The sequence below is a fragment of the Chiloscyllium plagiosum genome, chromosome 31 (genome assembly GCF_004010195.1).
Source record: "Chiloscyllium plagiosum isolate BGI_BamShark_2017 chromosome 31, ASM401019v2, whole genome shotgun sequence".
Taxonomy (NCBI): domain Eukaryota; kingdom Metazoa; phylum Chordata; class Chondrichthyes; order Orectolobiformes; family Hemiscylliidae; genus Chiloscyllium; species Chiloscyllium plagiosum.
Window position 1 is genome coordinate 15,023,322 of NC_057740.1, and position 14,987 is coordinate 15,038,308.

Below are 14,987 nucleotides of genomic sequence, written 5' to 3' on the forward strand. Positions count from 1 at the left end.
CACTATACATCACTCCACTGTACATCACTCCACTATACATCACTCCACTGTACATCACTCCACTATACATCACTCCACTGTACATCACTCCACTATACATCACTCCACTGTACATCACTCCACTATACATCACTCCACTGTACATCACTCCACTATACATCACTCCACTGTACATCACTCCACTATACATCACTCCACTGTACATCACTCCACTATACATCACTCCACTGTACATCATTCCACTGTACATCACTCCACTATACAGTACATCACTCCACTATACATCACTCCACTATACAGTACATCACTCCACTATACATCACTCCACTATACAGTACATCACTCCACTATACATCACTCCACTATACAGTACATCACTCCACTATACATCACTCCACTGTACATCACTCCACTATACATCACTCCACTGTACATCACTCCACTATACATCACTCCACTGTACATCACTCCACTATACATCACTCCACTGTACATCACTCCACTATACATCACTCCACTGTACATCACTCCACTATACATCACTCCACTGTACATCACTCCACTATACATCACTCCACTGTACATCACTCCACTATACATCACTCCACTGTACATCACTCCACTATACATCACTCCACTGTACATCACTACACTGTACCTCACTCCACTATACAGTACATCACTCCACTGTACATCACCCCACTATACATCACTCCACTATACAGTACATCACTCCACTGTATTTCACTCCACTATACAGTACATCACTCCACTATACATCACTCCACTGTACATCACCCCACTATACATCACTATACAGTACATCACTCCACTATACATCGCTATACAGTACATCACTCCACTATACAGTACATCACTTCACTATACATCACTCCACTGTACATCATTCCACTGTACATCACTCCACTATACAGTACATCACTTCACTATACATCACTCCACTGTACATCACTCCACTATACATCACTCCACTGTACATCATTCCACTGTACATCACTCCACTATACAGTACATCACTCCATTACACATCACTCCACTGTTCATCGCTTCACTCTATAACACGCTACAAAACACTCCACTCCACAATTAACCATTCCATTCCCAATGTCCCACGCTCCGGCATCCTGCTCCACAATACGTCACAACAGACCACTCCACAATCCACAATCTGCCCCTCCACACTACTCCTCTGTACATCAGTTCACTCCACAATAAACCGCTGGCACTATACACACCTCCTTACACCAAGTTGAAAGGCAGAGCGGAATTTCCAATTTAACGCCGACAGAAGTTGGATAACTTGCTCTGTCACCTACCTCAGTAACCAGCCCTTCTCCTCGCTCCATAATACTGATGAAAGGGATCTCCAGGAAAGATGCTAAAAAATCCATCTGGACCAGTTGGTCTGTAGACTGTGGGAACGCCAGAATGGCCGCAACTCCCCGGACCACAACGGACTGGCAGACGGATTGCAGGAGGGACTGCGGGTCGGGCTGCCAGCCCTGGCTGCTGACCGTCTCCAGGCTCAGATTGTAGGGTAGGAGGGTGTCCCTTAAGGCCGCCTCCACTCCTTCGAGCAGCGCCTGTTGCAGGAGGGCTCTCCGGGAGCTGGGCAGCACGGTGCCCAGTCTCACGGTGTGTCCGATCCGGTTCAGGATGTGGCACGGCTGTGGGTGAGGCTGGCAGAGGCTGAGCACAGCGTGCAGGAAGCCGAGCAGGGTCCAGAGGCGCTGCCTGCACTCCATGGCCGGGGTGTGAGCTGTTGCTGTGGGCAGCAATGTGCAGAGAGTCCCGGCTCCGCGCCAGCTCAGTGCCGCAGCTCTCATTGGCTGGAGGGGAGCGAGGAGCCGGTCACTCCGCTCGGAGCCGCACCGAGACAAGGCACTCAGGTCAAAATCTGCAAAGCCACGTCAAGTTCTCCACTCCCTGCTGATTAGGGAAGGATGGGGTGAAGAGAGAGAAAGTAGAGAGAACAAAAAAGGTAGATAGAGGGAGAAAGTAAATAGAAAAGGTAGAGAGGTTGAGAGAGAGAGAGAGAAGATAGAAAAGTTGAGAGAGAGAAAGAAGTTAGAGAGAAGGTATGAAAGAACAAGGGAAGAATAAAAGAGAACGAAGAAACAAATTCCGCGAAGATCTGTTCATCTAAAGGTGGAAATAAATGGATCAAATTGTAGGAAGGAACTCAGGATGCAAGATTGCAAAAGAGAGACAGAATGTGGAGAAGGGAGAGAGATTTAATGTCCTGTGGCATTACACTGGGGTGTAGGGATCTTTAACACTGAGTCCTGAGCCCACGGTTAGGGAGCAGCAATGTGACTGTTTCCTGCCCCCTTTCCCCATCAGGGTGTGGGGGGGGGGGGAGCTGGTGTTGTTCTCGGAGGGTGTTGGTATTAATGTCAGCGCAGTGAGGGCTTCCCCATTATTCAAACGGAGAGATTCCGGAGTCAGCGGCACCTCATTCCCCTTTCAGGATTCCCAAATCTGAGCATGATCCACCAAGCTTCGGTGCAACCGTCCCTGAGGAGGGGAGGAGAGGGGGGGGGAGGGCGGCTGGGGGCTACTCCGCCTGCGGCTGAAGTCTTGACGCCGTCACCCCGGACACGGAGCCCCCTGTCACATTCCCAAAGCCCCAGGTGTCCCCCGGCTGATCCCCTCCAAATCACCGCCACCGGCCCGGACTGGAGCCTGAGCTCTGCATTGAAGAAACAGCAACTAAACGCCTCTCTCCCTCTCTCTCAACCTCCAGGATAGCGGTGCCCAGTCAGTGCCTGCACGCCAGCCTTCACTGTTTCCAACTGACCGTCTCCTACTGCAACTCACCCCGGACTGTGAAAACTCCGCAACTCACAGAAAGAACCCAGAAAGAGAGAGGGGCGTGCAGTATTTAAACAGGGGAAGGAAAGACAAATACAGGATAATAGAGAGAGAGGGTGGGCGAGATAATACCCGAAGCGGGTGCTTTGGGAATATACCTATGGAAAGAGAGGGAGGAGCAGGGGGAAAGTGTGTCTCGGTTTGGATTGCTCTAGCTAAGGGCTGGAACACACAGGAAGGGTGAATGGTCTCTGCGTTTTCTGGAAAAGTCTGTGCTTCTACAGGTTGGGAAAGCTGGTTGTGTGCCGCAATCACAAAACAGGCTTCTTTATCCCATCGTCTTATCGCCCGGTCAGTGTACAGCTGCTATATAGACTGTGGTCCCTTCAATTGATTTATTTCGACGTTATTTTCCAGCATAGAGGGTGGCGAGCCGGTGTGAGGTGGGGACTGGAATGAATGTCTTACACACAAACTCTATTAGCCGTTTCGCTAGTCTCATTATTTGGCACATTATTTAGTTCCCATCAGCCGAGGGAAATAAATCCTCTTGAAGCGGATTTATTGGCAATTCAAATAACAGCAAGAAGACTCAGATAGCACAGGGTGAAATCATGGATTGGAATCTAATCGTTTCCTCTGTGTTGATTAAAAATTAAATGAAAATGGTAATACACCACAGGGTGCCCAGTCACCTGGGAAAACCAACATTTCAGAAATCCTCTCGAAAATAGGACTGCCTAGTCTAAAATGTAACTAGAAAAAAGCCGAACACGTCAGGCAGCATCCGTGGAGAGATGAGGTTTCAAGTTGCTGACCTTGAACTGGGATTTTCGCGGATGGACATCAGTCGGAAAGATTTACTCTCTCCACTGAGGCTGTCAGACCTGCTGAGCATTGGCAGAATATTCAGTAATTTCACCCTCAGCACCAGCGCTGCTCTCTTTTTGCAATACTTCCCCAGTCTAAAAGCGGATGGGGAGGAATATTTGATCGGTCCGTCTTCTTTTTGAAGGTGTGCTGTCACTGAATGCTGGATAACATGTAAGAGAGTCGGACCCCTGACCTTTTCACCTGATAGCAAGGACACCAAGGGACAAAGTGGCCCGCTCTCTGTCTACTAACGGTGTTTGATAACTGGTACCACAAGCCATCAAACGGCTAACCCCCAAAATCTTTGTGCTTTTGGAATCAACCTGTTCAGAAATGCGATAAAACACTGCTGGAGCAAGTGGGACTTGAAACCAGGGCTGCTGGGTCAGAGGTAAGGACACAACAACTATGCTCCAAGTTCCCTCCAGTGCCAGACTTAAGCAGACACCAAAAGCAGAAATCCACTGGATAAAAACCGACCCAACTGCGGATGCTGTAATCAGAAACAAAACAGCAATTGCTGGAAAATCTCAGCCTTCTGAGAAAGGGTCACTGGACCCGAAAAGTTATCTCTGATTTCTCTTCGCAGATGCTGACAGACCTGCTAAGCATATTCAACAACTTCTAGTTTTGTTTCAGAAACCTACTGGGTCCTATTGGAAGACAAAGGAGACCATGAATCCAGTTAGAATCGATCCAGTTTTCAAGAACCCATGCCCTGCAGGATTAGTATCACAAATCGTTTATTGTGTACCTGAAAACACCCAGAAAGTTGTTGAACAAGACTCCTCAATCCTCCAGATCTGACATCTTATAGACATTGCCATAAATTGCACAAATGACTTTTTTTTTGGAGAAGTCAGTCCTTTGGAAGGTTTATGATCGAATCTAGGAATAAAATGATGGATTTAATTTCTGTTTGGAATTTAGCCAGCTGTAGATGCTGCAAATCTCCCCAACGTGACCAATCAGCTCATGGCGTAACCATTCTTGGACTTTCCTCAGGAAATTGTCAGCATTCAATAATGTTTTTCTCAGAGCTAGTAGAGACTGTAGCTGTGACCAGACCTTCGTGTTTAATTCCTGAAGTAGTTCTTTGCAAATTGAAACTAGTTTCTTGATGTTTGAAATTCCCAAATCATAGAATCATTCCTACAGTGTGGTGGAAACAAATCATTTGGTCCATTGAATCTACATCAACCCACCCAAACAGCATCCTCTCAGACCCACCCCCACACCCTATCCCTGTAACCCTGAATTTCCTATGGCTAACCCACCTAGCCTGCATATCCCTGGACACTAAGTGCAAAATAGCATGGACAATCCAACCAACGTGCACATCAATGGACTGTGGGAGGAAACTGGAGCACCCAAAGGAAATCCATGCAGACACAGGGAGAATGTGCAAACCCCACATAGCCAGTAACCCGACGGTGGAATCAATTCCAAGTCCCTGGCACTGTGAGGCAGCAAAGCAAAGCACTGAGCCACTGTGCCACCCAAATGGAGTATAGAGACTGAAGCACAGTGCTAAATAGAGCTTCAGTCCATGAAAATATCACTAAAAACACTGGGGGAGGTAAAGAGGAGAATCCATCTCTGAATTAGAGATATTGGAGGAATAGAGTGCATCTACAGTATTCAGGAAAATGGGATTATTCAGGCTGCTTTCTTCATGCAGTTGTTTATTTCCAATGGAAATGACAGGTAGGGAATACTCAGTTGGAGTACAATTTTTATTTTATGTCTAGAATCTTGGCCCCATTGGAAATTATGGTTGACACAAAGCAAATAAATGTACATTGTACCTGGGATGTGGAAAGAGATAAAATGGGTGGGTAGGTACCATGGTCACCACATTGTACATGAACAATGGCAGAAACTGGAATGATAAATGAATGATTTCTTTTCTCATTCTGCATTGTGTTGTGTTCTTAACTATAGTGTAAGTAGATGTCAATATTAATAGTTGAAGCTCTTGTCTATAGGAACTAGATCAGTTGATTAATGTAATATAACATTTATAGAAAGTATGTTAAGTGTTATCCTTGGTTCAATTGTGATACTCATACCTCAAAATTAGAAGTACATACCTTCATTCTCAAATAAGAGTCTTCAGTACAAATCTAAGATGACAGATTAGTCCAGTTTTAAGGGAATGCTCCATGTTCAAGTTGTTGTTTTTCAGATGATATGGTAAACCAAGGCTCTCTTTGCTTTCTTAGGAGGAAATGAAGATCTGTAGTAGATCAGAGGCTTGTTTTATTGCTCATGCAATGTGGGTATCACAGACAAGGCCAACATTTACTAATCAGCCATAATTACCCTTAAGGAGGTGATAATAAGTAACATTCTTTGGAGTGAACAGTTGACATTGTGTAGCTACAGGCCAGTGCTATCAGAGAAGGAATTCTGGAATCTGGACCCAGTGACAGTAAAGGAGTTGTAATCTGTTTTTATGTCAGGATGATTTATTATTTGGAGAAGAACTTCCAGATGGCAATGTTCCCATCCACCTGTTGTTCTTTCTTTCAAGAGTAAAATTAGAAATTTGGATGGATTAAAAGATGAAAGAGCTGGGGAAATTCAGCAGGTCTGGCAGTATCTGCAGAGAGAGAAAAACAGATTTAATGTTTCAAAGTGAATAACTCTTCTTTGGAAGTCAAAAGGACTAGAAAATGATGTTTGTTTTACCATTGACAGACAGAGAGAAGGAGGGAGTGGATTAAATGGTGAGGATGCCCTCAGCAAGACAAAGAAATGTTAAAGGACTGATCTAGATGTCAGATAAGTAATAATGACAGGTGTGAATAATAGGAAATAGGTCCGCTTTGTTGGAGAGGCATGGGGAAGGTGATGAAAGGCTTTTGCCCAAAACATTGATTTTCCTGCTCCTTGGATGCTGCCTGACCTGCTGTGCTTTTCCAGCACTGCTTTGATCTAAACTCTGGTTTCCAGCATCTGCAGTCCTCACTTTTGCCACGAAGGTGGAGGAGGGTCTTATCAAAATGAAGGACAGAGTTCATACTCTGAACTCATTGAACTCAAGGTTGAGTCTAAAGTACTGAAGGTTTGGATGGCAAGGCACTGCTGTAATGGGTTTATTGGACTTGCTGCAGTGTATCTTCTAGATGCTGTCACCATGCATCGGTGTTGATGAGAATAAATGTTTAAGGTGATGAGTAGGATACTGATTAAGCAAGCTGTTTTGCCTTAGGTGATGTATAATTTCTTATTGTGGGAGCAGCACTTATCCAATCAGGTGAGGAATATTCCAATTCCCTGCTGACTTGTGCCGAGTAGTCTATGGTGGATAGTCTTCAGGGAGTCAGGAAGTGAGGTGTTCACTGCCGATTCCCAGCTTCTGGTTTGCTCTTATAGCCACAGTGCATATATGGCTGTTCATTTAAAACTTTGACCAATTAAACTTCCAAGATGTTTATGGTAGGGAATTCAGTAACAGTAACATAATTGAATGTCAAGGGAAACTGGCTTCGATCTTGATGGAGATGATTGCAGCCTTGCACATTTGTTATTTCTCACTTATCAGCCCAAGCCTGTTTGTCATCCAGAACTTGCATTATATGGATTATGAAATAGTATCTGAGGAGTTGTGAGTAATATGAAATACTGTGCAGTCTTTAGCAAGCATCCTCACTTCTAATTGAATGATGGAGCGAATACCTTTATAAAGCATTTGAAAGTGGTTGGACTGCCAATGCTATCCTAAGGAATTCTTGCAACAACATCCTGTAACTGAGGTGTTTGGCATTCATTAACCACAAAAATCTTCCTTTCTGCTAGATATGACTCCAGTCAATGGACAGTTTACCTCTGATTTCCATTGACTTCAAATTCACTTGGGCTTTTTGATGTTACACTTAGTCGAATACTCTCTTGGTGCCAAGGGTAAATTTACCTTATTTTTAGAATTTAGCTCTAATGCCCACATTTGCACCAAGGATATAATGAAGACTGGAGCCAGTTGTCCACATTTCTTCGACCATATGTATCACTCAACAAATGGCATTAAGAAAGGCAGTTTATCTCATCAGTTACCTAGTTGCTCTTTATTTGACCCTGTTGTACATAAATTGGTTGCCACAATAGCGGTTATTGAGCAGGCGAAGATCAGAGAAAGCCAGCATCCATGGTATTTGGCAATGATTATCAGTGAGTGAACAGACCAACTCTTGACTTGCAAGTTCTTGAACAGTTGAGGCACGGGAATTCCAGGTTTGGAAGGATTCTGGTCAAAGCATACTCCTTCCACTACCTGTTTGCATCTTATAGGTTTGAAATGTATATCTGTTATTCTGGTCATTCTGGGATGATTGTCTCTCTCAACAGAAAGCTGCTTCCACACCCACTGGTCAATGTCAGCTAGAGAGAGCTATCTTTCCAGCTAGTCACTGAAGTATTGAAGTAACATATATCCTGGCCAGCACAATTATCATTGAAAGGGAATTTAATGCAAATTTATGCTTTCCTTTATTGGTCAGAGTATTGAGTACAGGAGTAGGGAAGTCATGCTGCAGCTGTACAGGACATTGGTTAGGCCACTATTGGAATATTGCATGCAATTCTGGTCTCCTTCCTAGCGGAAAGATGTTGTGAAACTTGAAAGTATTCAGAAAAGATTTACAAGGATGTTGCCAGAGTTGGAGCATTTGAGCTGGCTGGGCCAACATTTAGTGCCTATCCTTAGTTGCCCTTGAGAAGGTTTTGGTGAGCTGTCTTCATGAACCACTGCAGTCCATTTGATATAGGTAGACCCACAAAGCCATTAGGGAGGGTGGTCTGGGATTTGGTGCAGTGACTGTGAAAGAATAGCACCAGCTAATGAGTGACTGGACACCTGACTGATCTCTGAGCAACTCCCCGATAGACTTACCACCAATCTCCAGATTTCAGAGAGAAAACCAGTCAGGAATCATCTGCCAGAATTTGGAACCATTCTCCAGTGCTACAGCTTCTCACTGTTAACAGCTAAAAGACACTAGAAAAAGCTGAACTGTGAGAACTGGCCACTCCCAGAAATATCAGCACCTCTGCCTTTACAACCTCTCTTAAAAAATACCAAAGACAAAATATCCTTGTTTAAGGGACAGTATCACCACAGTATCGATGGGGGTGAATTGCCTTCTTGACAAGCTGTAGTCCCATTTTCTGTCAGTAGGCCCACTATGCCATTAAGGAGAGAGTTTCATGATTTTGACCCTGTAATTATTTACAATGCAGTCTTATTTAAATGGACAAAACCAAAAGCAGATTGATATGGAGGTGCTGGTGTTGGACTGGGGTATATAAAGTTAAAAAATCACACAACACCAGGTTATAGTCCAACAGGTTTAATTGGAAGCACTAGCTTTCAGAGCGCCCCTTCTACATCAGGTGGTTGTGGAGTACACAAAAGCAGATTGGATACTCTTCAGTCCACAAACATGATCACAGCTTCACCACTCCACCTAAGAAATATTTTAGCTTAATAAACCATGCTGCAACTTTCAATTAACTATTTAACAGCTCCTGGACTCAACAATGAGTTAATCAATTACAGACCATAACCGCTTTTTTTTTGGACAGCAACTGTTGAAAATGAGTCTGCTTTCTCTTATTTTCCTCCAGATCCAGATCTTTTTACTTTATGCCTTACACCATCACTGCCTTCCACTTTTCACAGATCATTCTTTTTGTTCTTTGCCCTTTTTTCTATTTCTCCGTCTCTGTACTCGATTAAACTTTCTTCAAATTTTTTCCAGTTCAGCTGAAAGATCATCGGTGCTAATTTTATGTTTTCCTTACAGGTTGCCTGGCCCACTGAGAATTTCTAACAGTTTCTAATTTTTGTCCCAAGATGCTTCACCAGAATATAGAATCAGAATGCTGAATTCAACCAAAAATTGTCAGTGTCAATTTCAGGCAGTTACATGGAGGGTATTGCTCTGTTAGTTCTAGTGAGTTTTCTCAATGAATTTTATGTTACTCATATCATTATAAAGTCACCACGTCCTCCTGTGATCCTGCTCATGCTTTTGTGCACTGAGCAGAGGTGGAAGTATTCACTGATGCCAGAACCTTCCAGGATTTCCGTGCCATCTTTAATTTTCAGCTATGCCCCAGGAAAAGTGCTGCCAACCAAGAACTGTTCGTCACAGTTTATATAGTGAGAGGGGAATGATAAAGTAAACCTACTGATGGCACATAAGTGGAACTAGCAACATCTCATTGCAAATATGACCTAATATTTATAAATGTATCACTAAGTTATATTGTCACCTATCTAATTAACTGTCATTAGTAATTGCAATTCTAAGAATGAAGCTCCCCAGACTGCCCATCCCAAGCACCATACCATCTTAGAAGCCTGTCTAAGTGAGTGCTCTTGTTTCCCTAATGGCCAGTGTAGTATAGCATCGTGTCATTGTTCAACATGGGAGTATTTATTGCTGGTGAGCCTTCGAATGGTTGAAAACTTTTATTAAACAACAGCAAAAACAAATAAAAACAGCTGCATTTGCTTCAGCCTTTTGCACAATCACAAATTTATAGTCAATGAATGATCACTGCACCCAACTCTCATCTACGGGCACCGCCTGCCAATTAATCCTGTCTGGTTTGTTGAGTCTATTACTGCAGCTTTCTATTATGCAGAAGGTGATGTTCATCCTTCTCAACTATCCTCATCTCCAGTATTGGAAGACTGCTGCTGCTCTCCCAGCTCTTTAGTGTCCATTCCTTGCTATCTCCTCTGGTTATGCAGCACCATAGGATTTTGTGGTACACTCTATCAAGATTCCCACAGACTGATCAAAGTGTTAGAACCACATTTTAGGAGGACTATAATCTGATCCATGATGCCTTTGGTGGAAGAATGGGTTGAATGATTGGCCTCAGTCAGAGAGTTGCTTAACTAAGTCAGCAGTCATGGTTATAGGAAAGAGCCCTTGTCTCCCACACACCATCATTGCAGAACCTCTGGCTTTTGAAATGAATTGGGAACAAGAGAGTGCAAAAGGATGTAGGCATTATGGCACCTTGCGTGGTACCTGGCACAAACCTCTAAGATATGGTATTGTTATGGACCAGGCTGGACCCCCCAAGATATAAATTCCTCAAGATATGTTGAGAAAGCAGCCCAGAACCTAATCTTTCGTATATTAAAGGCAGGTGTGTAGTGGATATTCCAAGTGTGATGCAACTTGTCAAACCATTCGGCTTTAAGCAAAACAGAAATTATTTCATCACTACATTTGAAAAGTGAAAAAAAATTTAGAATACCTTTACTTTAAAACTCAACCGACTCAATACGGCAACTTAACTAAGGAGCTGTTCCAATTCCCGTACAACTCACAAACACACCCCTTGGCAACAGGTAAATTTAAACCTAGATTCTTAGACGTAGGAAAGATTTCTGATAAGTAAGGGCTGGGTAATAAATGCTGGCCCAGCCAATAATGAACACATCCCATCAGTGAATTTTAAAAAAAATCCAAATTAAAAGGAAGGAATATGAATAAAACTCTGTTTCACATGAAAGGAGTATTTAAGATCCTGAGCAGTAAGAAAGGAGGCGATTAAAAAGGCTTGGGTTTTCAAGGGAACTTGGTATGGAAAGGGATGTTAGGATTAAAGATGAACCAATATGTCCTGGAAGGAAGGGATCCTTACAGTGCTAAAAATGAAGAGGAGGAGTATTTGATAGTAGCCTCTCTGTCGTTGGTCTGTTCCAAGCAAACTAAATGAACAGTACATCACCTTTCAATATTGGCACATTACAGTTTCCAAAATGACTCGACAATTTCAGATCAAAATCTCGTCTCCATTTTTTCAGGTAGTAGCTGTTGCTGAAGATGCTGCTTTTCCAATTTACACCTCTTCTTGGCACATTTTGTTTTGCTCCATTAAAATCCCTTTTGGCCTAACACTATCATCCCTTTCATTATTTCACTTCAGTTTCTCTTTTTCAGACCTGTCCTTTTGCTTATACCTTCCTTTCTAGTTTCTCTAATTTTTTTTCCAGTTCTAATTAAAAAGGCTGCAAAAACCTGTTACATAATTACTTTCCTCTCTCAATGACACTGCCTGGCCAACTGAGTACTTCCCAAGCATCCCAGATGTTCACCTATTTCAAACAATGTGCTTTCATCCCTCTATCGTCCAGACAGTCCTCTACCGCACCACCTCCATTCTTCATTCCACTGCTCTAAAACTCCCCCAAATGCAATAAAGACAGGGTCCCCCTTGTTCTAACCTAGCACCCCAACAGTCTCCACATCCAATGAATCATCCTTAAACACTTGCGTCAACTCCAACTATACTCCACCAAATAAGAACATATTCCCCTCTCCACCCCTTTCTGCCTTCAGAAAGACCATTCTCTTTGACAATACTTGGTTTGCACCACTCTCCCCACCAACACCCCCAAACCCTCAGGTACCTACCTTGCAACTGGAAAAGGTACAAAACCTGCCAGCACACCACCCCGCTCATCTCCATCCAGGGACCCAAACAGTCCTTCCAGGTGAGACAGAGCTTAACCTGCCTCTCCTCCAAACTACTTTACTGTATCCGATGCTTCCGATATGTTCTCTACACCGAAGACACCAAGCGTAAGCTAAGGGAACGTTTTGCTAAGCATCTCAGCCAGGCCTGCAAGGGTCGACTGGACTTCCCAGCCACTGCCCATTTAATTCCTCTTCCCAATCCCTTTCTGGCATGGCCACCCTTGTCTTCCTCTATTTCCACAATGAATCAAACTGCAAACTGGGGGAACAACACCTCAACTTCTGCCTGGGCAGCCTACAGCCCGGAGGACTCAACATTGAGTTCTCTAATTTCAAATAACCTCCCTTCCCATCCCCCAACTCCCTTCCCAGCCCGTCCCCCTCCCTTCCATACCTGGCTTGCTGTATTCTCCCAGCCTCCCACTTGTCTAACTGAGTACTTTCAGCATTTTCTGGTTTTATTCCAGATGTCCAGAAACTGCATTATTTTGTATTTGCATTTTTAATGGAATTTGTCTGGGAAATAAATGCCTGCAGAGGAAATTTGTGCATTAATCAGTTTCAAGACTTGCATTTTGGGTCTGATTTTTTTTTGTATTCCTAGTATTGTTACTGTTCCTTTATACTATCCTTTGAAATATGGGACAATGTATTAAGTGTGACACCTGAAGTGTGACAAATTACTGTGTTGGTCAGGAAATGTGTGCTACATCTACCATTTATATTACAAATAGATGAGTAAGTCTTACAGCAAAAAGGCAGATCTGCTTTCTTTATCGGACAAATAAGGCTTCAAGATCAAACGAGTCTCATTGTCTCCCCCACATCCCCCAGCTGTCCTCTGCGAACTTGAAACTCTGCTTCAGTTTTAAAATGTAAATTATTTCTAATCCAAGAATCAAATCACAGTTGAGTTGAATATTGATGGGCCCCAATCGGTCACAAAAGAGTCTGAGTGGGAGATTCACAGCTGTTCTTTATTGTAGCAATGTCACACATTAGCAATCAGTAAGTATGTTAACTGTGCTGTAACGCCTGCTCATCAAGGTAAGGAACGTTATTGTTGGGAATGGAGCACATTGTCATTTCAGATACTGAGCGTCAACAACATGCACAACCAGATCAGGTTAAATAAATATGGTGTAAAACTCCTCCTCAGTCACATCACCAGAATTTTTATTTCTTTATATTTTTGTCTATTTTGAGAGTCTATCTACTTAATTGAAGTCCACCACCATTGGTATTATTCTCACAAATCTGTGCATCCTCTACAAGGACTTGACATTCTAATTACAATTACTTGTAAATGTCTGGCTTCCTATCAATGAATGCTAATCTTTTTTCCTTAAGCTTATTTGGCACTTGTATGTGACATGTCAAATTTTAACTCCCAATATGTGACGAATGCTTAAGAACTGCAATTCTTTATTCCATATAGATCTACTACAGAATTGCCAAAGGCAAATTGGATGCTATCTTTGAAGACAACTGCAGCATGCCATATAATGAGCTTGTGGTTTTAAATGACCAGGTCTAATTGCTATTGAGTGAAAATGAGATAAGGTCAAAAAGCAGGTTATAATCGAAGTCTTTCACTTTAAGTTGTTTTGATAAGGATAATAATGTTTACAAGCATTCTGATTCTTTGTATTCAAGGTGTTTTGACTTGCTGTGAGAAATGTGCTTTACATAGGACATATGACAATATTACAACCACCTCATGATGGAGCAGCGCTCCAGGAGCTAGTGCTTCCAATTAAACCTGTTGGACTATAACCTGGTGTTGTGTGATTTTTAACTTTAACATCCAAGAGTGTAACGTAGAAATGTGTCAGTTATATATGCTGCTATTAACTAAAAGTGTCATGGGAGCATTCAATATTGCTGCAAAAAAGAAATATGCAGTTCAAGTTTTCATCTTGTGTTCATCAGAACAGATGCAAAAATGCCAGATGTCAAATGCAGCAACAACTTATACTGCATGGGAAAAGGGTGCTGGCTGTTTGCCATATCACTTCTGATTCATCAAGGCATTGACTTGAGAACCAATCAGAAGTGACTGGCCAACCAATCAGCTGTCTTTGCATATATCATATAAATTGTTATTCCTTTTGAAAATTGGCATTCTTGCATCTGTTTTGATGAATTCAAGATGAAAATCTTGAAAAATATGTCTCTTTCTATCAAAATATTTGAAAATCAATTTGTTGACCTCCTGAAAGTTGCCCACAATGAATTCGAGATAATCAATTATCAAACTGATCGAGAAATGATAGGAAAAGTGTTACAAGAAGTACGTACGACAATAGGAAGTGAGTCTGAGGTGTGACATTGGTTAGGCCACTGTTGGAATATTGCGTGCAATTCTGGTCTCCTTCCTATTGGAAAGATGTAGGTGAACTTGCAGCCTGGGTTGGTACCTGGGACTTCGATGTTGTGGCTATTACGGAGACATGGGTAGAACAGGGACAGGATTGGCTGTTGCAGGTTCCAGGGTTTAAATGTTTTAGTAGGGTCAGAGGTGGGGGTAAAAGAGGGGGAGGTGTGGCATTGCTTGTCAAAGATAGTATTACAGCTGTGGAAAGGACGATGGATGAAGACTCGCCATCAGAGGTAGTTTGGGCTGAGGTTAGGAATAGGAAAGGTGAGCTCACCCTGTTAGGAGATTTTTACAGGCCTCCTAATAGTCCTAGAAACGTAGAAGAAAGGATTGCGAGGATGATTCAAGAGAAGAGTGAAAGTAATAGAGTGGTTGTTATGGGGGACTTTAAC

At 42.8% G+C, this 14,987-nt stretch overlaps 1 protein-coding gene across 1 annotated transcript in view; it reads right to left on the reverse strand.

Moving 5' to 3' along the window:
- The window catches only part of grin3bb (glutamate receptor, ionotropic, N-methyl-D-aspartate 3Bb), a 79,224-nt gene extending 77,228 nt beyond the window's left edge, over positions 1-1,996 (reverse strand). Inside the window, exon 1 of the mRNA XM_043720722.1 lies at positions 1,338-1,996. Within this exon, the coding sequence (XP_043576657.1) occupies positions 1,338-1,847 (510 nt within the window). The 5' untranslated portion in view covers positions 1,848-1,996. The remainder of the gene's footprint in view (positions 1-1,337) is intronic.
- Positions 1,997-14,987: the final 12,991 nt, after the last annotated feature.